Here is a 27228-nt window from a genome sequence, read left to right on the forward strand (position 1 = left end):
TTTTTTTTTTAATCAGCTATGCACTATAGTATTTTATGCCTGGGTGGGGGTCCTGCTTTGGAAAGACTGTGTACCCCTTTCAGAGATCACATTTAGTTCCCCTTAAAACATTCACATGTTGCATGAGATGAAGTGTTTATTAACTTTCTGTCCGTAAAATAAATATTTTTATTAGCAATTATGTAGTCCTGTAACATCATTTCATGATTAATATCCAAAAAATAACATTCGTAACAAATGACAGTAGAATAAGCACACTGATTGAGGAGTCATAGTAAAACGACCTGTAATTTACATTTTACGTGTTGTGTTGGAGTTGTCCAACTTTTTGTGTGGCCCTAAACGCACCAGTGGCTAATTGCCATAGTATATGTGTTGGTGCAGGTGAGAGTGAGAGCAAGCGTCTGCTGTTGATATAACAGATAACAAAGTGTTGCTTTTGGCTTGGTTTGTACGGTAGACAACGACCAGTTTTGCTAGATAAAAGTATTTTACACATTGTTTTGGTGTGGTTATGGCCGACAAACAATTTTGCTAAATAAAGGGACCGATGGAATTCCTGTCCTCCTTTAAGTGTCTCCACAGACGTTACAATAGTTTAAGTGTTGACAAACATTGTTTTATCTGTGGTGGCCGCCTTTCGTCACCTGTTACTCACAGTTGTATTGCAAAATCATACTAAACAAATGATTTCTTTATTTTGTTTAGAGTGGGATTTGATTTTTTGCGCGGCATAGATTTGCTGTGCGCAGAGGACGCATAACCAGTGCACAATTGCGCAGTTGCGCACCTTAGAGGGAACGTTGGTAATAAGTGTGACCAGTAGATGGTAGTCACACATAAGAGATATGTGTGGACTGCAATTTGACGCCAGTAAACAACACCAAAACTTTAAATGTTCCATTGAAAATAAAGACCATTACACACGGCACTCAAAAATCTGTCAAAAATGTTTTAGCATGACTTTGAAGCCGCACCACTTGATGGATTGTCGGTCCATTACGGCTACCGTAGTCAGAGATACAAGTATTACTATGGTGTGTGTATAAGGACCGCAAAATGGCACCCATTAGCAGACATATTATCTGGCGTTTTGTTTCACAATATTATGCAAAACCAACTTTTCTTACCTTCTGGTACTGACTGATGTGTATTTGAGTTATACATAAGTCCTGAAAATTTGCGCACGTCCGCCACTGTCGTCTGTGCCAATGGCGTAGTCGATAAGCTTCTTCTTGTTATGGGGCATTCACCCTCTGCTGTTGCCATTTCTAATATAAAGTAGCGTAAAGTTCTAACTTACATCTCACTATGGAAGCGCTAAAAACTACCAGTGTAGTGAGTGGGTTTACATTATTCACCCAAGGAACTTTAGTCATGAGAGAGTTTCGGTCGGACGGGTTTTCACGGCACACATTTTGTGGCGTTGTTGTTGCACTAGTGAGCCATAGATTAGGAGATGCTGCTCCGTTATTGATTTAAGTAAAGTCTGAATGTCATTAAAACAGTTAGCTCCATCTTTTGCCACTTCTTCCACCCCCGTCCTTGCACGCTACACCGCTACAACAAAGATGACGGGGAGAAGACGCTGCCGAAGGTGAACCACGTAAATAAGACCGCCCACAAAACGGCGCATTCGGAAGCAACTGTCAGAAAGCGACTTGAAGAGGATCTGTAAAACATCATCTATGCAACATTTTGACCAAAGAACCACCATTACATGTTATGTAGACCACAAGGAAGTGTTTTCAATTTAGAAACAAAAATAAATAATTTGACTCCTTTAATGCGCCCTATAATACGGTTCGCCTAATATATGAAAAAAGATCAAAAATAGACCATCGGCAGTGCGCCTTATAGTCCGGTGCGCCCTATTATCCGGAAAATACGGTCAATAGATATTTAACATCTTAAAGTGTATCAATCAATCAATCAATGTTTATTTATATAGCCCTAAATCACAAAAGTCTCAAAGGGCTGTACAAGCCACAACGACATCGTCGGTACAGAGCCCACATAAGGGACGTCGATGTGAATGACTATGAGAAACCGCATATGTGGGTAACCCCCTCTCTCTAGGGGAGACCGAAAGCAATGGATGTCGAGTGACATAATATTGTGAAAGAACAGTCCTTAGTGGATCTAACATAGTAGTGAGAGTCCAGTCCATAGTTGGGCCAGCAGGAGACCAGCAGGAGACCATCCCGAGCGGAGACGGGTCAGCAGCACAGAGATGTTCCCAACCGTTGCACAGTAGAGCGGTCCACCCCGGGTCCCAACTCTGGACAGCCAGCACGCCAGCACTTCATCCATGGTCACCGGAACCGTAATAACCCGGCGAGGAGGCAGAGGAGAAAAGAAAAGAAACAGCAGATCAACTGGTCTAAAAAGGGGGGTCTATTTAAAGGCTAGAGTATACAAATGAGTTTTAAGATGGGACTTAAATGCTTCTACTGAGGTAGCATCTCTAACTGTTACCGGGAGGGCATTCCAGAGTATTGGACCCCGAATGGAAAACGCTCTGTAGCCCGCAGACTTTTTATGGGCTCTGGGAATCACTAATAAGCCGGAGTTCTTTGCACGCAGGTTTCTTACCGGGACATATGGTACAATACAATCGGCAAGATAGGATGGAGCTAGACCGTGTAGTATTTTATACGTAAGCAGTAAAACCTTAAAGTCGCATCTTAAGTGCACAGGAAGCCAGTGCAGGTGAGCCAGTATAGGCGTAATATGATCAAACTTTCTTGTTCTTGTCAAAAGTCTTATCAGCCGCATTTTGTACCAATTGTAGTCTTTTAATGCTAGACATAGGGAGACCCGAAAATAATACGTTACAGTAATCGAGACGAGACGTAACGAACGCATGAATAATAATCTCAGCGTCGCTAGTGGGCAAAATGGAATGAATTTTAGCGATATTACGGAGATGAAAGAAGGCTGTTTTAGTAACACTCTTAATGTGTGACTCAAACGAGAGAGTTGGGTCGAAGATAATACCCAGATTCTTTACCGAGTCGCTTTGTGTATTTGTTTCCTAGTTGGAAAAATAATGTCGGACATTGTATCTTTGTTTGTTGCCATCACGCGGCACTGCTCACTGGCGAGTGGCAGAGACAAAGATTGTGAATGACTGAAAAGAGGGGTCAGTTAATTCCACTGTTAAATAAACCCGCTCAAGTGTTGAGAACAATGCACAAATTAATACGTATTTTTTACTGTTTGAAGCGAGAGACGAACAAACGCGACGCTCAACAATTCTGATTGGTGACTCAAATGCTGGTGACGGCGGTCAAAAAAAAACCTCAGCCTCTTGCGGTTATTTACCGCACTAATTAAAACCTCAATGTTGATTCGATTTCGATTAATCATGCAGCCCTAAACCAGATATTAACAGTAAATGAACTAGAAGATGAATCATCCATTCATCCATCCTCTTCCACTTGTCCCTCAAAATAATACAATGGGAAATTACACAATATGTTACTGCATGCGTCAGCAGGCAAATTAGGAGCTTGTATAACCTGTTTGCTTACTTACGACTAAAAGAGAAGTTTTCTAGTACGTTTACTATGTTATTTATTGCCAAACATTCTTATTTAATTGCAACAGGAAACATATGTTTAATGTATCGTAAGGTTTTCTGTTAAAATAAAGCCAATAATGCTTTTTTTGTGGTCCTTTTTATTTTGAAAATTATTGAAATACGTTTTAGTACTGGTACCGATGCCAAATAATAACACAATTTAGATTGATTATATTACATCCGGAGATCCTTTCCTCTTCATTCACCTTAGGTCAGGGGTCGGCAACCCAAAATGTTGAAAGAGCCATATTGGACCAAAAATACAAAAACAAATTTGTCTGGAGCCGCAAAAAATTAAAAGCCATATTACATACAGATAGTGTGTCATGAGATATAAATTGAATCAAGAGGACTTTAAGGAAACTAAATGACCTCGAATATAGCTACAAATGAGGCATAATGATGCAATATGTACATATAGCTAGCCTAAATAGCATGTTTGCACCGATTAGCTTGCAGTCATGCAGTGACCAAATATGTCTGATTAGCACTCCACACAAGTCAATAACATCAACAAAACACACCTTTCATGCACAACGTTAAAGGTTTTGTGGACAAAATGAGACAGAAAAAGAAGTGGCATAAAACATGTCCTAGAAAGTCGGAGAAAGTTATACATGTAAACAAACTACGGTGAGTTCAAAGACCTCCAAAATTAGTAGGACAAAACGGCGCTTGCCAAATACTCGAATCAGTGAAGCATGTTTAATATAAACAGTGTGCTTTGTAACAATTAGGGATGCTTGTGTCATGTTTGTCCTCCTACAGAAACCGTATTAAAACAAAAAATAGATTTTTTCTTTTCTTTTTCCATTTTTCATACATTTTTTTAAAAGCTCCAGAGAGCCACGAGGGCGGCGCTAAAGAGCCGCATGCGGCTCGCCGACCCCTGCCTTAGGTGAATGGAGCCTTGGCCAGGAGGACTTGATATCATCAGATGGTATCCAGCGGTCATTGGGTGTTTCGACCCTAAACCATAACACCCTACCGCTGGTGGGCCGGCAGTGGTGGCCAATTCACTGCTTATCTCCTCCTCCTGGCTTCCAGCTCATCTCGTCTCTCCTGCTCCATAACCAGCAAGAGGCTCTCTCTGCTGCCTCCCCAATCCTGCAAGCTGCTGTCTTTCTCTCCTTCCCTGTTATTCCCAAGGCTGTGAGCATTCTCCATACCGACTGGGCAGGGAATCCTCTGCAGCCGACCTGGACCGGGAACAGCCATGCCTGCCATCCTTTTCCCCTGCAGTCATTCAAAAGGTCCTGGTATTTGGCACTTTTCCTTTCGAAGGCTTGGTCGCACCCTTCTTCCCATGGGACTGTGAGTTCTATGAGAATGATCTTCTTTGCCTCTTCAGACCACAGCACCACATCTGGTCTCAGGGTTGTCTGGACAACCTGGGGGAACTGCAGCCTTCCTCCCAGGTCTACCTTCATGTCCCAAGAACGGGCCATTTGCAATAGGCTCTTCCTTGATGTTGCTGTGGTTGGTGGCTTTTCTCCCTCCCTCACAAACTGGATTGATCTTGTTCTCCCTTGTGGTTGCGTTTCTTGCATCTCTGCTGCTCCAGGGTGATAGCCAGTGTCATGAGCACCTTGTCATGACGCCATCTGTATCTCCCTTGGGTGAGTGCTGTTTTACACCCTGACAGGATGTGCGCCATGGTACCCTTCTGTCCGCAAAGCTTACATAGTGGATCCTCTCTCTTGCCCCATCTGTGCAAGTTTGTTGGAGTCGGGAGTGTGTCATACACTGATCTCAGCAAGAAAGAGATGCGGAATGATTCCAGCTTCCATAGATCTGCCCACGTGATCTTTTTCTTGGGGAGGTCCCATTTGGTCCAGGCTCCCTGGGACGCTAGTTCCACTGCTCTTGATTTCCGACCTTCCTCTTCCAGGTTTCGTACTTCCTCCTGGATCATAGCTCTTCTTTCCCTGGGTTCTGCCTTACTCCACTGTTGGACATGGGAAGTTCCAAGACCTTGTCTTCCTGTGCATGGCGTTCCTATGATGTCACGTAGCCTCAACATGCTCTCAGCTTGTGCAACAGATGTGTCAGCTGCCCACTTGCATCCTGATCTTGTAGTGACGCCAGCGTGTCTAACTTGTTCAGTCATATTGCTTATTAATATAAGGCTTCTTGTGAGGAACTTTGTAATATTGCATTCAGTGGCCAAGTGGTTAGAGTGTCCGCCCTGAGATCGGTAGGTTGTGAGTTCAAACCGCGGCCGAGTCATACCAAAGACTATAAAAATGGGACCCATTACCTCCCTGCTTGGCACTCAGCATCAAGGGTTGGAACTGGGGGTTAAATCACCAAAAATGATTCCCGGGCGCGGCCACCGCTGCTGCCCACTGCTCCCCTCACCTCCCAGGGGGTGATCAAGGATGATGGGTCCAATGCAGAGAATAATTTCGCCACACCTAGTGTGTGTGTGACAATCATTGGTACTTTAACTTTAACTTTTAACTTTAGGTGTTGACTTGTCCAGGGTGTACTCCGCCTTACGCCCAAATGCAGCTGGGATAGGCGCCAGCAACCCCTGTGATCCCGAGAGGGACAAGCGTTCGAAAATGGATGGATGGATGGATGGATGGAAAATAAAAACAATTCCGGGCTACTTTACAGAGCTTATAGTTGAGAAATCTTTCAAGCTGGCTTATTTAATTTCTCCCTCATGTTACATACAGTATAAAGAAGTATTAGCCACCGCCTGCTCTTCTTTAGTTAAAGATAATAGAAGTGCCCTATTTGTCAACATATTCACACAAAGTTTAGATTTTTGGCCGCAATGTCTTTTCCATCGTCTTAATGTCCAGCCAACTCTCTCGTTTTTGATTGATTGAATTACGTAACATGGAACTCGTCGTGTTGCATGCGTCAAACCAAATGTGGTAATCAAAACTACAACTAAGATGCACGTTACACTTGGTAAGATTCAACCAAAGATGAGACTAGCACACTTAACTTAATATACAGTAATTATGATATAACTACCTGCTATTGATACAATAACCAATAACGTATTTATATCTATTTTTTTTTTAAATTTAGATTTAACCGTATGTTATGCACACTTTTTTTTCCGGCTTTATTTGGGGCGGCCTTTTAGCAGCAGGAGTCTTTGTAGGGTTTCAAAACACTGTCACAGCGATGCTGGCTATCAGGTGGCTAAAAAGTTTTGATTTGTTGAAGCTTAATGTTTTTTCCCCTCCATGTGAAATGTTTGCAGAACATTTGGTGCTCATAGCACACAAAATAAATATCTGGACTGAACAGGTTAAAAGAAACCGTGTTTTGTTACACCTCTTAGAACGCCAACATTCTGTGTTTTTGACCTAATGGCAAAATATATTTTCTTTTAGGTTTTTCAGGTGAAAAAAGTTCAAGGTGCCCTGTCAGGAAAAATATTTGCCATGAAAGTTCTGAGAAAGGTAGAATACATCATTTAACATCCTTGAAACAAGGAAACAATCCATGTTCCTGCCAAACGTTTTGCCTCTTTCTATGTTTAAGGCCAAAATAGTGTGTAACGCTAAAGACACTGCCCATACACGCGCAGAAAGGGAAATCCTGGAGACGGTGAGACATCCTTTCATTGTGGATCTCCTCTACGCCTTCCAGACCGGTGGGAAACTGTACCTCATCTTGGAGTACTTAAGTGGTAAGAGGCAGAGGTCCATATTGAAGCAATCCATGCTCCTTTGTATGAAGATAAAACGGTTAGTCGGATTGTCATTTTAAATATAATTATGGATGAATTGTAAGAAGCAAAGGGGTTGAGAGTAATTTTTAATTGGTCATGAGCGTGTTTTTGTCCAAACATGAATCCAAAATATCAAATCAGGTCATGTTTGTAAGTTCCTAAACATTGTACCTGGTAAGACACTGTAAAGGTAATGAAAACAATGATCTTATATCTACTTTGAAAAAAGTGAACTCTCACAAAGGTGTATTTCAGTGATAAAAAGGAATGCATTTTGTATAATTTTTCCTTAAAAAGTTTGTGTTGTGTGACATCACAGAGCTCAGTATATAATGAAAAGTATTGAATTAAAGTAAAACACCCTTGCTATCATAACATTTGGGCTTCAATCGAAGTTTTGCGGTAAATACGCAAATACAGACAAACAAATGTAGGAACCAGCTACGGCTGCAGCTATCAAATTTATTGGTTATCGATTTGTTTGTTTGATTAATTGATTAATAAAAAAAAAAACACTAAACACAATAAACAAATAAATTTTTAGTTGCCATAACCTCCATTTTTTTTTTTAAATAACTTCACATCCACATTGAAGTTTAATTTTTTTGTGTGTATTAACAAAAAAAGACACTTGTAGACATAGTTTCCACTGTACCTTTACTGTGTAAAACTGAACTTTTATAACTTATGTGCATTTGTTATCAGGAGGGGAACTTTTCATGCAATTGGAGAAGGAAGGCATCTTCTTGGAGGACACGGCTTGGTAATAATGCTCTCTTCTTTTGAACATAATGTGATAGTTTCATGTTTCGCAGTACTAAATTAATTCTGGGCACTGTATAAAATACGAAAAAAAAAACCCCCAGAATGCAACTCAAAAGCATTTTTTGTCTGTTTTAAGAGCTGAATGTACGATAATTAGTACATAGAAGTTTAAATCGCGATTGTTTTTGTCCTTCACGAATAACAGATCAAGTCAAAGTTTGATTTGATCATTGTAGTCAAGATATGTAGATGCTATGTTTCTGGCAGGATAATATCAACACCATTGCGTTTGTAATATGAATAGTACGCAGCATCAAAACCTTTGGAATTGTGAACTTGCTTTTGGGTAATAATTTCCAGTCCTTTGATGTTAACAATGTTTATGTCTGCAGTTTCTATCTAGGAGAGATCATATTGGCTCTTGGTCATCTCCACTCCTCTGGAATTATTTACAGAGACCTCAAACCTGAGAACATCATGCTTAATCACCAAGGTAATTGAAAATATGATTTGGCGCCAGGCACAGCGTTACACCAGGGCTAGGATATGCTATAGCCCCGTAAGAAATCTGTTTAGCCTCAGTTATGCCCCCCGTTCCCCAGCATTCTATATGTTTTTAAATATTTGTATTTATTCAAGTTAAAAACCATTGAAAGGTTCACAATTCTGATCCAATCCAATTTCCGCTTGCCTGCTTGTACTGGCCTGTGTGTGTCAGGGGGAGTGTTTTATTTACTCGCCCGTTAGGCTAGGCTAGCCTAACAATAGTCACAAAAGTTTGCTGCTGGCTAAGCCAATCGATGCCAGCGGGTCTGATCACTCACCTATGAAACTCATTGCAGCTCGACTTTTCTGCCATTAGCTTTGTCTTGCTGTCTTTGCTTGGCGGGAGCTCGCAATGTTTACTGTAACAAATGCACAAAAGGATGTGTCATGCACTATTTTTGTTTTATATTCCCCAAGGTGATCCGCCACTTCCTTTCACACTCTTTAGAGGGGAACTGCACTTTTTTCACAATCATTATGAAACACATAACGGCAGATGTATTTTTTTTTAAATGCATTCTAACTCGTAAATAAAAGTCTGCTTTCTGCGGAGCCAATGGGAGGTCCTCTATTCTGCCCATAAAACCCAATAAAAAACATCCAAAATGCCCAAAATACTAACAATAATACTCCATTTACATTTTGTGACTTGTATATTAACTAAGTATTATTGATATTGTTATTATAAGCGCGAACACAGACAAACTATTTATAGCAGCGCCGTGATCACAACCTTGCGTGCCAATGTTGACATGATCGACTGATCAGCTGCGTCTTCGATTCCTTGCTCGTCAAATTTTATTATAGATCATAAATTATGCATCTCACCTTGATAGTAGAAGAACGAGGATGTATTCCGACAAGTTGGTACACTTTGACAGCTAATTTAGACACGGAAATGGTGAGAAAGACACAAAAAGGCGGTTGATTCTACTAGGGATGTCCCGATCCGATCCAAATATCGGATCGGCCGCCGATATTTGCCAAAAAATGCGTATGGGCAAGGCATGGGAAAATGCCGATTCAGATCCAGTTTTTAAAGAAATTCCGGTTTGTGTTTTCCAACGCACCGATTTAAACAATACATTCTAATTTTTCTCGGCTCCCTAATTTCCGTTCCGCATTTTACAGCACACCTTCAACACATCCACAGGTCTGTGTCCTAACCGTTAAGATGGCCATGTGAATGAAAAGTTATCGGTAAAAATGTCAGCTGTCTCTGTGCGATATAGAAAATGACTATATGGTGATATTCGAGTATACGTTCTCACGCAGTTGCTTTTAGCTGCTGGCATTACACTACAGGTTCTTCTCACTCTTTCCTGTCTCCTCACAGACAGCAAGCGCACCTTCTTACATACGTCACATACTGTCACGTCATACGTCACATACGTATACGCCCTCCCCGAGCAGAGAGGTAGCAGCATGGGTAACGTTAGCTGTGATGCTAGCGCAGCCGTGCGAGTGATAATCGAATGAAGGAAGAATTAATGAATTCCCCCAAAAAACAGCAGGGGGTCCATCGTCTGGCGGTGGTTTGGCTTTAAGTGGGAATATGTCGAACAGACAACTGTAATTTGTCAAGTGTGGAGCAAAAGCGTTGCTATAAAAAGTAGCTTTACTGCTAATATGTGCACGTCAACATCTCCATTCGATGCCACACGCCCACACCATCAAAATGCCGAGGCAAACATTTCCAGATAAACACCGTATGAAAAACTAGTGATTTTTTTAGTTGTGATTTCCTTCTCTGCATGAAAGTTTAAAAGTAGCATATATTAATGCAGTATAAAGAAGAATGTTTTAATGTAGACACATAGAATCATCATACTGCTGTGATTATATGCATCAAGTGTTCATTCAAGGCTAAGGTAAAATATCCACATATATATCGTGTATCGCAATATGGCCTTAAAATATTGCGATATTAAAAAAAGGCCATATCGCCCAGCCCTAGTTCAATGATGCCATTTCTGTTTGTCATGTATAATTTTGTGTATTTTGTGTTTATCCCTGAATAAACAGTTCAGTTTCTTGTTACCAACCATTGTGTATTATTCAAACTCACCTAATTCAGCTGGCTAGTTGTTATCAAGAGTACTAAAACCCTTTTCAACATGAATCTGACAACTAAGTAGGCTAAATAACTTTAAACTTTAATGCATGCTCGGATAGGCCAGTATCGGTATCGGATCGGAAGTGCAAAAACAACATCGGTATCGGATCGGAAGATCGGGACATCCCTAGATTCTACCACCCTTTTCTACGCGAGGATTATTCTTCATCTAAACGGGAATATATGACCATCCTTGCAGTTGCTATCCTGATGACAGCAGGCATTGCACAGTAAGTGATGTTTTATTATGTTTGTCGGCTCTCAAAGTCTGCAGTGAGTAGTGGGGTAAAAATGCGAACGTCGGGATGCGTTTTTGCAATTATTGCAACCCGCATGCTTAAAATGAGCAACATACGTTAATATTAAATGTCGTTATAAATGTGCCCATTACTATATTACATATAATTAAAGCATGTATATGAAAACTTAATTGGAGGTGTTTGGATTTTTTAAGGGGCTTTATAGGCAGAAGAGATCGGCTCCGATCTGTAAGTAGACTTTTGATGGCATTTATTTGATATTTAGAATGCATTGAAAAAAAAAATACATCAGTCGTCTTGTCTTTCATAATGATTGTGAACGATAGGTAAAAAAGAAAGAAAAAAAGTGCAGTTCCCTTTTAAGTGTGTGCCCAATTGGCACAGGGTATTTGCGCTTCTTGCCGAATCATTTCCAAATAATTTGTGTGTGTGTACACCACAGCCCATGTTGTTAATGTACAGCAATTAATTTTTCTGAAGTTATGATGTTGTGAGCCAAATCATTAGACACAAGCTGTTTGCACGTCTCGTTGCGACAATGCGGTTGCCTTTGTAGCCTATAGGCCTAGTATTAATTTCACTATTGTTAATTTCATAAGTTATTATATTGTCATCCGAAACAATAATGCATAGTTGTCTGTTTTGATTGATTATGCATATGGGATAAAAACACTTGTTGCATTATGGATGTATTGTCTGGGTCTTAGCAGACGCATTTGTGCAGTCCGTTGCTGTATATGTCACTTTTGCATGTTAAAACATTTTTGCCATCATTGCTTGTGTTAAGCATAACTGTTTTTGATGAATATTCTTTGGTCAAATTCAGTTAAAACTACTTTTATATCGAACATGCTGGTGCTGTGTATCACAACTACTTGTATTAAACAAACGAGAAGCAACCGCACGCATCAGTCAAGCCTTCCCTTATCCCCGGGAGAGAAAAAAAATCCTTGAGCCTTTTTGTGTTTGGCGTACATGCATACATTTTTCAGATAAATTACAATCAATAGATATGTATATTTTTTAAATGAGAAGGTATAGCTTTACAACTCTACTTCCTGTTACTTCATTGTAGACGGCGTGGCTCGGTTGGGAGAGCGGCCGTGCCAGCAACCTGAGGGTTCCTGGTTCGATCCCCAGCTTCCGCCATCCTAGTCACGTCTGTTGTGTCCTTTGGCAAGACACTTCACCCTTGCTCTTGATGGGTCGTGCTTAGGGCCTTGCATGGCAGCTCCCGCCATCAGTGTCTGAATGTGTGTGTGAATGTGGAAATAGTGTCAAAGCGCTTTTGAGTACTTTGAAGGTAGAAAAAGCTATAAAAGTATAACCCATTTACAATGTTTAGTCAGGGCTAATCTTATATTAATAATTTAATTTAATGTCGATGATTAAACTTAAGTTCACTGTGAGTCTAATTTGTCTTATTATTTAAAGGGCACATCAAGCTAACTGACTTTGGTCTCTGCAAGGAGTCAATTCATGATGGAAGCATCACGCACACATTCTGTGGCACAATAGAGTACATGTGAGTAATGCTGCTTACACATGCACACACACACAATCTACACTTTTTGTCTTAATGCGTATTTTGTGGACCTACGGAGATGTAATTAAATTATGGACCTTTGAACTCCTGCGATTGTGCTACAGCAACATGTGTAACAATATCAAGGTTGAAACCTTTAAAGTGAGTATAAAGGGAATTATCAATGTAATCTAAGTGCATAGCAACATGTATTGTTGTCATTTTTCCCTACTGTACTTATGAGACAATTACACATTGATATTCTTAAGGAAATATTATGTACATTTAAAATGATTAGCATTGCCTACCAGGTTAATGAGCACTAAATCTAATAAACAGTGCCCCCAAGACTTTGCAGGCCTTCTTTGAGATTATTGTGGACTTTAATGCCTAATTTTGTGGTTCCCATAAATAGCGATGGACGTTGCAGTGTTTTTATTTAAAAAATGTTTGTATTGCGGGAAAAAGTGAAAGTTGACATTAATCTTTTAGAGCCAAAATGGATTAAGTTAACTGTGTCCTGATCGGCTAGTGAAAACAGATATTGCCGTGAAATCCGCAGAAATAAAACAAGTAAAAGAAAGTAAAAAAAACAAGTATCTGATTAAATCGGTTTGCATCCAAAATCTCTTAATATAAGCGCTCCGTTTACAAGCAGTCTTGCAGTGTGTTTATTTGTGCAAAGCGCTACAGCCAGTTAACAATAAATGTCCTCTAATAAGCACACAAGGTTGGTCTTGTATTTTAATCAAATAATTATAGTTGTATATCAGAATCAGTTTTATTGGCCAGGTGTGTTTAACACAAATGGAATTTGACTAGTTACTGTAGACGGTGCTCTTTGTTCAATGTAAACAATATATATTAACAATTAACTAAAATATAAACAATTCAATGGCTAATATGTCCAAGGCTAATAAGATGGTAGTGCAGTGGTAAATAAAGCAAAAGGATGATGAAGTGAACACGATATAGTACATTTACAGTGTATGATTAGTTTCAGGGTTATTTCACAGCAACAGGTCTGACACTGACTGTTCAGCGTTTTTCAAAGTGATAGCCTGGGGGAAGAAACTGTTCTGATGGGTTGTTTTGTTATACAGTAATTAGTAACGCCTGCCGGAAGGGACGAGTTTAAGCAGTTTGTGATCAGGTTGTGAAGGGTCTGTAGTGATGCAACATGTCCGTTTTCTGAATAAGTCCTGAATTCATGTTTTTCCTACCTACCATTGTTCTTAGTTTGACTAGTTTCACTTGATCAAGTCTTTTCTAACATTCCACACAACAAAATAATAAAGGTATGTATGATTCGTTCTGATATCTTCCATCCATCCATCTTCTTCCGCTTATCCGAGGTCGGGTCGCGGGGGCAGCAGCCTAAGCAGGGAAGCCCAGACTTTCCTCTCCGCAGCCACTTCGTCCAGCTCTTCCAGGGGGATCCCGAGGCGTTCCCAGGCCAGCCGGGAGACATAGTCTTCCCAACGTGTCCTGGGTCTTCCCCGTGGCCTCCTACCGGTTGGACATGCCCTAAACACCTCCCTAGGGAGGCGTTCGGGTGGCATCCTGACCAGATGCCCGAACCACCTCATCTGGCTCCTCTCGATGTGGAGGAGCAGCGGCTTTACTTTGAGCTCCCCCCCGGATGACAGAGCTTCTCACCCTATCTCTAAGGGAGAGCCCCGCCATCCGGCGTAGGAAACTCATTTCGGCCGCTTGTACCCGTGATCTTGTCCTTTCGGTCATAACCCAAAGCTCATGACCATAGGTGAGGATAGGAACGTAGATCGACCGGTAAATTGAGAGCTTTGCCTTCCGGCTCAGCTCCTTCTTCACCACAACGGATCGATACAGCGTCCGCATTACTGAAGACGCCGCACCGATCCGCCTGTCGATCTCACGATCCACTCCCCCCCATTCGTGAACAAGACTCCTAGGTACTTGAACTCCTCCACTTGGGGCAGGGTCTCCTCCCCAACCCGGAGATGGCACTCCATCCTTTTCCGGGCGAGAACCATGGACTCGGACTTGGAGGTGCTGATTCTCATCCCAGTCGCTTCACACTCGGCTGCGAACTGATCCAGTGAGAGCTGAAGATCCCGGCCAGATGAAGCCATCAGGACCACATCATCCCCAAAAAGCAGAGACCTAATCCTGCAGCCACCAAACCGGAACCCCTCAACGCCTTGACTGCGCCTAGAAATTCTGTCCATAAAAGTTATGAACAGAATCGGTGACAAAGGGCAGCCTTGGCGGAGTCCAACCCTCACTGGAAACGTGTCCGACCTACTGCCGGCAATGCGGACCAAGCTCTGACACTGATTGTACAGGGAGCGGACAGCCACAATCAGACAGTCCGATACCCCATAAACTCTGAGCACTCCCCACAGGACCTCCCGAGGGACACGGTCGAATGCCTTCTCCAAGTCCACAAAGCACATGTAGACTGGTTGGGCAAACTCCCATGCACCCTCAAGGACCCTACCGAGAGTATAGAGCTGGTCCACAGTTCCACGACCAGGACGAAAACCACACTGTTCCTCCTGAATCCGAGGTTCGACTATCCGGCGTAGCCTCCTCTCCAGTACACCTGAATAGACCTTACCGGGAAGGCTGAGGAGTGTGATCCCACGATAGTTAGAACACACCCTCCGGTTCCCCTTCTTAAAGAGAGGAACCACCACCACGGTCTGCCAATCCAGAGGTACCGCCCCCGATGTCCACGCGATGCAGCAGAGTCTTGTCAACCAAGACAGCCCCACAGCATCCAGAGCCTTAAGGAACTCCGGGCGGCTCTCGTCCACCCCGGGGCCTTGCCACCGAGGAGCTTTTTAACTACCTCAGCAACCTCAGCCCCAGAAATAGGAGAGCCCACCACAGATTCCCCAGGCACTGCTTCCTCATAGGAAGACGTGTTGGTGGGATTGAGGAGGTCTTCGAAGTATTCCCTCCACCGATCCACAACATCCGCAGTCGAGGTCAGCAGAACACCATCCGCACTATACACGGTGTTGACAGTGCACTGCTTCCCCTTCCTGAGGCGGCGGATGGTGGTCCAGAATCGCTTCGAAGCCGTCCGGAAGTCGTTTTCCATGGCTTCCCCGAACTCCTCCCATGTCCGAGTTTTTGCCTTTGCGACCGCTGAAGCCGCACACCGCTTGGCCTGTCGGTACCTGTCCGCTGCCTCCGGAGTCCCATGAGCCAAAAGAACCCGATAGGACTCCTTCTTCAGCTTGACGGCATCCCTCACCGCCGGTGTCCGCCAACGGGTTCTAGGATTACCGCCACGACAAGCACCAACTACCTTGCGGCCACAGCTCCAATCAGCCGCCTCAACAATAGAGGCGCGGAACATGGTCCACTCGGACTCAATGTCCATCACATCCCTCGTGACATGTTCAAAGTTCTTCCGGAGGTGGGAATTGAAACTCTCTCTGACAGGAGACTCTGCCAGACGTTCCCAGCAGACCCTCACAATGCGTTTGGGCCTGCCAGGTCTGTCCGGCATCTTCCCCCACCATCGCAGCCAACTCACCACCAGGTGGTTAATCGGTAGAAAGCTCCGCCCCTCTCTTCACCCGAGTGTCCAAAACATGAGGCCGCAAATCCGATGACACAACTACAAAGTCGATCATGGAACTGCGGCTTAGGGTGTCCTGGTGCCAAGTGCACATATGGACACCCTTATGTTTGAACATGGTGTTTGTTATGGACAATCTGTGACGAGCACAAAAGTACGATAACAAAACACCACTCGGGTTCAGATCCGGGCGGCCATTCTTCCCAATCACGCCTCTCCAGGTTTCACTGTCGTTGCCAACATGAGCGTTGAAGTCACCCAGTAGGACAAGGGAATCACCCGGGGGAGCACTTTCCAGTACTCCCTCGAGTGCATCCAAAAAGGGTGGGTACCCTGAACTGCTGTTTGGTGCGTAAGCACAAACAACAGTCAGTGTGGAAGAGAGTCCAACCCCTCTCGAGAGAACTGGTTCCAGAGCCCTTGCTGTGCGTCGAGGTGAGTCCGACTATATCTAGCCGGAACTTCTCTACCTCGCGCACTAGCTCAGGCTCCTTCCCCCCCAGCAAGGTGACGTTCCACGTCCCAAGAGCTAGCTTATGTAGCCGAGGATCGGACCTGATATATGTTCTGATATCTTACCGAATCAATATTGGTATTGGCCAGTTATCAAGACTGCAGTATTGGTATTATATTGAAAGTGAAAAAAGTGTATCTGGACACCCCTAATGTAAACCACTGCTGGTCGCTCGTTGTGGTTGATTTGTCAAAATAGAATATAAGAAAGTATAGGAAAATGATTCGGGTCAATAAAAAATAGGTTTCCACTCTCTGATACTGTTGTAGATGCTGTTTGATAAAAATAATCTTTAATTTGCAAAAGCAGTTTGTTTTACATTGCGAGTGGTCATGTATTGACATTAAAACAACCACACTTTTTACATTGTGTCTGTCTCTAGCGAGAGCCTGATAAATATCTTTCTTCTGCTTTTTTCTCTGAACTCACTGTTATAGGGCCCCTGAGATCCTGACGCGGTCAGGCCACAACAGAGCAGTAGACTGGTGGAGCCTTGGGTGCCTGATGTATGACATGATGACTGGATCGGTAAGATGAAAGTTTTTGAGAGAGGAGGTGAGAACTAAAACATTGTCACAAACAATTGCACTTTGTCCCTGAGCTAAAAGCAGTTTGGCTGGTTTGAGTTGGCTGAACCGCATGTGAACTTAAGTTAAAAAAGGACAAGATATACCTGTATATATCAAAGGTATTCTTCAACTATTTAAAGGGGAACATTATCACCAGACCTATGTAAGCGTCAATATATACCCTGATGTTGCAGAAAAAAGACCATATATTTTTTTTAACCGATTTCCGAACTAAATGGGTGAATTTTGGCGAATTAAACGCCTTTCTATTATTCGCTCTCAGAGCTGGAAGCAATCCGCCATTTTCTCACTTTCGTCGGTGTGTTGTCGGAGGGTGTAACAACACGAACAGGGACGGATTCAAGTTGCACCAGTGGCCCAAAGATGCGAAAGTGGCAAGAAATTGGACGAAATTTGTTCAAAATACGAGGGTGTGGGGAAAGCCGACGAAATGGTCAGTCGTTTGTTCCGCACACTTTACCGACGAAAGCTATGCTACGACAGAGATGGCAAGAATGTGTGGATATCCTGCGACACTCAAAGCAGATGCATTTCCAACGATAAAGTCAAAGAAATCTGCCGCCAGACCCCCATTGAATCTGCTGGAGTGTGTGAGCTATTCAGGGACAACGGACCTCGTTAGCACGGCAAGCAATGGCGGCAGTTTGTTCCCGCAGACGAGCGAGCTAAACCCCCTGGATGTCTTGGCTCACACCGTCCCTTATGCCACCGAAGATGATCAAGAGAAGAATATCGACCCTAGCTTCCCTGGCCTGCTGACATCAACTCCAAAACTGGACAGATCAGCTTTCAGGAAAAGAGAGCGGATGAGGGTATGTCTACAGAATATATTAATTGATGAAAACTTTATTCATTACTCGCGGTTTTACGTAAATTATTATACATAAACTGTGTTTACCAATAATTTAGCTTAAAAACATTTATTTTTTTCAATCATTCGAGTACATTCGGGTAGTCTTGTGTAATGCAGTATTTTGTGTCTATTTAGGTATGGTTAACCTGAGTGCTGAAATCGTGGAAAAATCTATGTTCTTAGCGCGCCTGAAATGGGCTGTCTGCCCTCTCAAAGTGCATGTTGTTGCCAAATGTATTTCATATGCTGTAAACCTAGTTCATAGTTGTTAGTAATTATCTTATCAGACAGTGTTAAGCCGCTGAAATCCGAGTCTGAATCCGAGCTAATGTCGCTATACCTTGCTGTTTGTTTGTATTGGCATCACTGTGTGACGTCACAGGAAAATGGACGGGTGTATATAACGATGGTTAAAATCAGGCACTTTGAAGCTTTTTTTAGGGATATTGCGTGATGGGTAAAATTTTGAAAAAAACTTCGAAAAATAAAATAAGCCACTGGGAACTGATTTTTAATGGTTTTAACCCTTCTGAAATTGTGATAATGTTCCCCTTTAACTGGTTCTATGCAGAAAATACATTGACTTTCCTGAATAAGCAATGGTAGGGGACACACTGCTACTGAACAATGACAATGGACAGCTCAGCTTCCTCATCATCTGGGGCCTCATGTATTAAGCGTGCATACGCACAAAAACCTTGCAAAGTTGAGAAGTATTAAGAGCGAACGCAAAGTGGAAATGAGCGGTGCCTAATGCCAACTTCACGGCTGTCGCACGCTTATTTCTAAATGCTCTGTATACTTTGGCCACACTCAGAATTGATGCTGGGTAACTGTTTAAATAAAGAAATGTCAAACAATTACTCCTCAGAATGATTTATGTGCACCTCAGAGACATACAATCAGTTAACACACCCATGTGTGTGCAATTAGACAAATGGATACAAAAGCTTAGTTAAAGTGGTGCGAATAAAACACATTCAATTGGCCAAGTATATCAAATGTTCTTACAAGGCAGCTGAACAAGCCAGAATTCACATGCGATTTGAAGCAACAGACGGTTTTCCTGATGTAATCGAAGCTATTGACTGCACACACATTGCTCGCCATCATGGCAAATATGTATATGTCACCAAAAAACATTCATTCGATCAATGTACAGATCACATGTGATGTGCAAATGCAATGAAGTAACATTGTAGTTATTTGACCTGGTTCATTTTAAGTAACAGCATGGTTGGGAACAGACCACAAGCTGGCTTTGTGCGCCATTTGTGGCTTTTTGGTGAGTGCATTCAGTCATGTAAGTGTCTTAAAGGCCTACTGAAATGCGATTTTCTTATTTAAATGGGGATAGCAGGTCCATTCTATGTGTCATACTTGATCATTTCGCGATATTGCCATATTTTCGCTGAAAGGATTTAGTAGAGAACATCGACGATAAAGTTTGCAACTTTTGGTCGCTGATAAAAAAGCCTTGCCTGTACCGGAAGTAGCGGACGATATGCGCGTGACGTCACAGGTTGTGGAGCTCCTCACATCCGCACATTGTTTACAATCATGGCCACCAGCAGCGAGAGCGATTCGGACCGAGAAAGCGACAATTTCCCCATTAATTTGAGCGAGGATGAAAGATTCGTGGATGAGGAAAGTGAGAGTGAAGGACTAGAGGGCAATGGGAGCGATTCAGATAGGGAAGATGCTCAATCTCGTCACCCTGCGTAATGACAATAAAGCTGATTCTGATGCTGTGAGAGGCGGGTGGAACCTGATATTCAGCTGAGAATGACTAAAACAGTAAATTAACACAAGACATATATATACTCTATTAGCCACAACACAACCAGGATTATATTTAATATGCCACAAATTAATCCCGCATAACAAACACCTCCCCCCTCCCGTCCATATAACCCGCCAATACAACTCAAACACCTGCACAACACACTCAATCCCACAGCCCAAAGTACCGTTCACCTCCCCAAAGTTCATACAGCACATATATTTCCCCAAAGTCCCCAAAGTCACGTACGTGACATGCACATAGCGGCACGCACGTACGGGCAAGCGATCAAATGTTTGGAAGCCGCAGCTGCATGCGTACTCACGGTACAGCGTCTGCGTATCCAACTCAATGTCCTCCTGGTAAGAGTCTCTGTTGTCCCAGTTCTCCACAGGCCAATGGTAAAGCTTGACTGTCATCTTCCGGGAATGTAAACAATGAAACACCGGCTGTGTTATCCGGCACAACAGTCAGGGGTTGCATTCTACGGCGGGGGTGCGTTATCCGACACAACCCCTGCCGCAATACACCGCTTCCCACCTACAGCTTTCTTCTTTGCTGTCTCCATTGGTCATTGAACAAATTGCAAAAGATTCACCAACACAGATGTCCAGAATACTGTGGAATTTTGCGATGAAAACAGACGACTTAATAGCTGGCCAGCGTGCTGTCCCAAAATGTCCTCAACAATCCGTGACGTCACGCGCAGGTGTCATCATACCGAGACGTTTTCAGCAGGATATTTCGCGCAAAATTTAAAATTGCACTTTAGTAAGCTAACCCGGCCGTATTGGCATGTGTTGCAATGTTAAGATTTCATCATTGATGTATAAACTATCAGACTGCGTGGTCTGTAGTAGTGGGTTTCAGTAGGCCTTTAATATTAATCCCCGTCATGCATACATTTTATATCTCATTTTTACAGCCTCATTACGAGTCAGCGGTTAATGTTAGTGACATTTTTTTTTCTGGCACTAACTTCAACTAAAGATCAAACAAGCCCGATTATCTCTGTGTGCAAAGTATACTCGTTAAACACCTGTGCATAAAAAATTTAAAATACTAAACCAGACCTTTTCCCCGGCGCATGCGCTGCTGCACCTAATTGCAACAATACTGGAATAGAGTACATTTTTACTATCCAGCAAGAAGCATCTCCAAGTCATTGTTGGTGAAATTATTTATTTTTTTGCTGTCTTGATCATGATCGTTGTGTTTTCTGACTGTGCAAGTGGTAAAATCTAAGGCACATGGCTAATTTAAATATTAATTGCATATTTAAATGAAGATGTGGATAGGGAGAGGCGCAGCCACTCAAGCATGTGCACTTCATTCCACGTTGATTGGGACGTACAAAATAAATGTGCTTGGATTAATTTGTGCGCAAACTTTTAATACATCTGAATTTGTTTGTGCGTACCAACGTTTTCTGGATTTTAGCCTACAATTTTTTTGTAGAAAATCCATGTAAGTCTAAAAGGGTTAGGGTTGTTTTTGTGTATTTGGGATCTGCATAAGTCCCGGAAATTTGAAATCAAACCCTGGAGGCACAGTGATGATATTTATAAAACAATCTTGCCTGCCTTTGTTCTTCCTGCAAACCACCCATTTGGAATTTGCCTAGTTTGTGACATTTTACCCCAAGAGTAAACCTCAGCGGATATATCCATGTATGGTAGAGATTTAACCAAAGAGCTTTGCGCGAGTCCATCGTTGTAGTCCATAAGTTCCTTGTTTTTCCTCTATCCTTTTATTGTAGTGCAGACTGGCTCGTACATGCACATGCATCCACCTCTGTTGCCATTTCTAATACAAAGTAGCATATAGTTTGAACTTATATCTGTCAGTAGACATGATATGGAAGCGCTAATAACTACAACATGGCTGGCGGGGAGACGATGCAATTGAATTGGAGGCACGCAAATAAGGCCGCCCACAAAACCGCACATCCTGAAAGTGGCTTGAGGATGGTGTAAAACATAATCCATACAACTTTATGACCTAAGAACCGCCATTACATGTTATGTAGACACAAAGAAGTGTTATAGATATAGAAAAACAATCATAATATGACCCCTTTAATACATGAAGCCCCTGGTGTTTGCCATTCAAAATTATTAGGATTTATCCTCTGCTCTATGGAATGGTATCAGTTAGCGTTGCAACTTATAACATGCTGCCAAGGTACCGCTGAATGGGATGGGCTGCTACATATGATTGGATTGACAATGGATTATAATTAATTGTTGCAACACTATAATGTGTACAGGATTCTTTCCTTAATTAATTGCCATGTTTATTTGCACAATAAATACGCTTTGACTTTCGGCACTTAACTACCCTCTTTTTACCTTCCACCCCAGCCTCCATTTACAGGAGAAAACCGAAAAAAGACCATTGATAAGATCTTGAAATGTAAGCTCATTCTTCCTCCGTACCTGACCATTGATGCCAAGGACCTCATCAAGAAGGTCTGTAACACACACACACACACACACACACACACACACACACACACACACACACACACACACACACACACACACACACACACACACACACACACACACACAAGACATTTAGGCTTGTCAAACCATCAGTTTGTTAAGCAGATCCAGGAGCTTCTAAACCAATTTGGGTTTTTTGAGAATTTTTGTCTTACCAAAGAAAACGACTTTGCCACCAATTAATTCACTTGAGTTACCCTTCCTGCAAATGACAGTTTAATGGGGGAACCTAAAAAAAATCGTAATGTAAGAAAGAGTTAAAAAATATGTTGTAATTACATTGGGTATCGGTTAAAACACTTTTTAAATTCCACTCAGCTAATTCCGCAGATTTATCTTGTTTCATATTTTGCCCACAGGCATTCACCCTAAAACTAACTTTGACTGCAAGTAAACGTTCCACACACATTCAGGAAATGCATTTGTTGAAGTAAAATAACAGTTATTTAGTATGAAACTAGCCACAGTGCAGTACTTTCGCAGAAATGCATTTAGACCTATTGCAGTAGGAGTACAGTGTGGAAGCCATCTTTGGATTTCAACGAATAGTCAGTTTTGTAGCTAATATGCATTATCCATCCATCCATCCATTTCTACTGCTTATTCCCTTCGGGGTCGCGGGGGGCGCTGGAGCTGGAGCCTATCTCAGCTACAATCGGGCGGAAGGCGGGGTACACCCTGGACAAGTGGCCACCTCATCACAGGCATTATATTGGTGATGATTTCATTGTCCCTGATATCTTTTACTTTAATAGTTCATTATGTTTTTGCAACGTACTTTATGTGAAGCTTCATTCTCTGGAAGGGAATATTAATTCTACATAGCCAATCAAGTCCATTGGCATAGTCCTGCAAAGGCAATTTACGAAACTCGAGCAGTGACATATGTAGTGATGCAGCCATGTCATATTGGCTGACTTGTGGATTCAAGCATAAGGTGACATCACTGAACCACAGATCTCTTTAATTCCCCTGTCAATCTTAGCTATGGTTTCAACCTTTTTCCCCTAAATGTTCTTTCTTTCTTTAGTTTATTTCGAACATGAACACACTTACATCATAATACATCACACAATTTCATATCATTTCATTTTACATCATGCCCGAAAAGGAGTAGGAAGAAGCAAAGCTTATTTAATCCTACCCCTTTCCCACTTCAAAGCGTTTACAAATATATAGAAACATTTACTGACCTTTTTATATAATAAAATAACATCTATGAATTAGTATACAACAGTTTTGTAATATGTAATTAATTAATTAATTCAGTCATTATTAACATACTGAGATGAAGAATATCTTATTTTCAATAAGGTTGGAAGTATTTCTCATAATTCTTCTTCTTTGTACTCTGTAAGCACTATTATTTTGAACAACCTCTTAAACTGTATCATATCAGTACAATTTTTAACTTCTTTACTTAATCCATTCCATAATTTAATTCCACATACTGATATGCTAAAAGTTCCAAGTGTTGTACGTGCATATAAATGTTTTAAATTATTTTTTCCTCTAAGGTTATATTTCTCCTCTTAGGTTGAGAAGAATTGATGTACATAGTAGGTTATAGTTTGCTTTGTACATCATTTTAGCTGTTTGCAATTTTACCAAATCACCGAACTTTAATATTTTTGACTTAATAAATAAAGGGTTTGTATGTTCTCTATATCCAACATTATGTATTATTCTAACTGATCTTTTTTGTAACACGGTTAGCGAATGTAGCGCACATTTGTAGTTATTTCCCCATATTTCTACACAATAACTCAGATATGGTAACACTAGCGAGCAGTAGAGAATATGTAGTGATTTTTGGCCCAGGACATATTTTGCTTTATTCATTATTGAAATGTTTTTTGCCACCTTATGTTGTATGTTTTGTATATGAGATTTCCAGTTCATTTGATCATCTATTAATACTCCCAAAAATCTTGTTTCTTTTACCCTTCCTATGTCTACTCCGTCTATGTGTATTTGTATGTTAACTTGTTTGCAAGTAAATGTGCTATACAATCAAGGAAAAATATTTTGATTGTATAAAAAAAACGTTGATTTATCCGTAACAATGAGCTGAAAATGTAGTATCGTTGCAGCAAAGACTTCTGGGTAATTATTTGTCAATTTCAGTTGCTCTTTTTAACATCCAAAGTTGAACATCACCTTGACAGCTCGGGTGTTTTGCTTACCGGTAGTTGATTACATACCTGCTTTCCACCCCAGTAACTTGGGTTCAAATCCAGGAGGGACGAAACGTGTGAATCTTTTTTTGATAATTTTGCAGCCGTACATCTATGTCATATGGTTTTAATTCCAACTATTTAATTTATCATTTCTAAATTCATAGTGCATTTCAGTACAGTTTTCGATCTTCCACATTCAAACCATTTCAACATTCCAAATCATTCCTATAATCAAAGTATTTCTATATTCAAACCATTTCACAGTCTAACTGTTTCCATCAATTGGCTTCTACATTCCATTAGCATTTCAACTCGAATTCTTCAATATTCAAACCATTCCTACCGTAAATTCAAATATATTCTTACAATACTGTACATTCGTTCTGCATTTCAGTTCAGCTGCAGCATTGGGTCATTCACACACAATTTCTACAGAAATTCTATTTTCTAGTTGAAGATACAAATTTAATGGATTTAAACAACACTGCCCTATTCCATGAAATTGTACATTTCCATTTCCTTAGTAACCCATCCGTGAAACAAATATGATTGTATGTAAATTATATACACATACTGTATACATGAGTAATGCCAGGTAGGGATGTCCCGATCCAGGTTTTTGCACTTCCGATCCGATACCAATATTGTTTTTGCACTTCCGATCTGATACCGATACTGACTGATACCGATACTGACCGATACTGGCCTATCTGAGCATGTATTAAAGTTTAAAGTTATTTAGCCTACTTAGTTGTCAGAATCATGTTGAAAAGGGTTTTAGTACTCTTGATAACAACTAGCCAGCTGAATTAGGAGAGTTTGAATAATACACATTGGTTGGTAACAAGAAACTGACCTGTTTATTCAAGGATAAACACAAAATAGACAGAATTATACATGACAAACAGAAATGGCATCATTGAACTAGGGTTGGGTGATATGGCCTTTTTTTAATATTGCGATATTTTAAGGCCATATTGCGATACACGATATATATCTCGATATTTTACCTTAGCCTTGAATGAACACTTGATGCATATAATCACAGCAGTATGATGATTCTATGTGTTTTGATTGATTGATTGAGACTTTTATTAGTAGGTTGCACAGTGAAGTACATATTCCGTACAATTGACCACTAAATGGTTAAGTTTTTAAGAATAAGTTTTTCAACTTGTTTAAGTCGGGGTGCACTTAAATTGATTCATGATACAGATATATACTATCAGATATATACTATCATCATAATACAGTCATCACACAAGATAATCACATTGAATTATTTACATTATTTATAATCCGGGGTGTGGAGGGGGGCGCCGGATGTAAGTGTCAAAAAGACAGCCAAAAGAGTTTGATATGAGAATAAATCTAAAGTTAAAATATAGGGTAGAAATGCACCCATTTGCAGGAAATGTAGTCTTGATTTTCAAAATGTTCTTTCAAGGCTTGCATGTCTACATTAAAACATTCTTCTTCATATTGCTTTAATATATGCTACTTTTAAACTTTCATGCAGAGAAGGAAATCACAACTAAAAAAATCACTAATTTTTTCATACGGTGTTGATGTGGAAATGTTTGCCTCGGCATTTTGATGGTGTGGGCGTGTGGCACCGAATGGAGATAAGCGTCTCGACAGACGTTACAATATTTGAACAATGATGACGAAAACTGTTTTCTCTGTCGTGTCCGTGTGTCGAAAATTGTTATGCGCTCATTTTTTTATTTGATTTTGTGCGTGGCATATAATTGCTATGCGCAGAGGACGCTTGAGCAGTGCGCAATTGCACAGGCGCGCACCTTAGAGGGAGCGTTGGTCACACGGCTGCGCGAGCATCACAGCTAACGTTAGCCATGCTGCTACCTCTCTGCTGGGAGAGGACATATACGTATGTGACGTATGACGTGACAGTATGTGACGTGTGTAAGAAGGTGCGCTTGCTGTCTGTGAGAGGGAGACACAGAAAAGAGTGAGAAGAGCAGCAGAAAAGTGGAATGTATTATTTAAATCGGTGCGTTGGAAAACACGGACCGGAGTTGTTTTTTTTAAACTGGATCTGGATCGGCATTTTCCCATGCCTTGCCGATACGCATTTTTTGGCAAATATCGGCGGCCGATCCGATCCAAATATCGGATCGGGACATCCCTAATGCCAGGTGAGGCAAGTTGCCGACGGGAGGGCTTTTATAAATAGCACAATAAAATGTATTGAGGTGTTTGGACGGGGTTGATTTCAAACAAACCCTGTGTATAAAACTATCCTCCTTTGTATAATTGTATGTTCCTTTGTTTTTCTGCTTTCAGTTGTTGAAGAAGAATCCACACCAAAGACTAGGCTCCAGCAAAACAGACTGCACTGATATCCAAGTAACTTTTTTTTTCTCCATTCATACAAGAGTCACTGTTCGCCATTGCAAAAAGTTTTGTCCTTTACATCTGTATTGCAATTCTCACATTGAGAACCTCCTATTGGTGTGATCATTTGAAAATAGTTTCCCTCACTCTGGAGCTCCAAGTTAGTTAGCTCTCACTTTGTGGGTTAAGGATAATTCACTAATTTCACTGATTTCAATGATTTCAAGAAAGACTGGACTAGGCCTGTAACAAATATCAATATTAATGATAAACCGTTATACAGGTATCCCCTAGATTGCCAAGATTCCTGTGGGGGCGTGGTCACAATGACGTCATCGTATAATTTGCTATATGATTTTCTTTAAAAA

At 41.3% G+C, this 27228-nt stretch overlaps 1 protein-coding gene across 1 annotated transcript in view; it reads left to right on the forward strand.

The window, feature by feature from the left end:
* The window catches only part of LOC133617268 (ribosomal protein S6 kinase beta-2-like), a 59836-nt gene that overhangs the window by 20940 nt on the left and 11668 nt on the right, over positions 1–27228 (forward strand). The window contains exons 5-12 of the mRNA XM_061977158.2: positions 6946–7014; positions 7097–7244; positions 7992–8049; positions 8444–8544; positions 12408–12498; positions 17027–17117; positions 22179–22286; positions 26810–26872. Of these exons, the coding sequence (XP_061833142.1) occupies positions 6946–7014; positions 7097–7244; positions 7992–8049; positions 8444–8544; positions 12408–12498; positions 17027–17117; positions 22179–22286; positions 26810–26872 (729 nt within the window). The remainder of the gene's footprint in view (positions 1–6945; positions 7015–7096; positions 7245–7991; positions 8050–8443; positions 8545–12407; positions 12499–17026; positions 17118–22178; positions 22287–26809; positions 26873–27228) is intronic.

The sequence above is a fragment of the Nerophis lumbriciformis genome, linkage group LG16 (assembly GCF_033978685.3).
Source record: "Nerophis lumbriciformis linkage group LG16, RoL_Nlum_v2.1, whole genome shotgun sequence".
NCBI classification, from domain to species: domain Eukaryota; kingdom Metazoa; phylum Chordata; class Actinopteri; order Syngnathiformes; family Syngnathidae; genus Nerophis; species Nerophis lumbriciformis.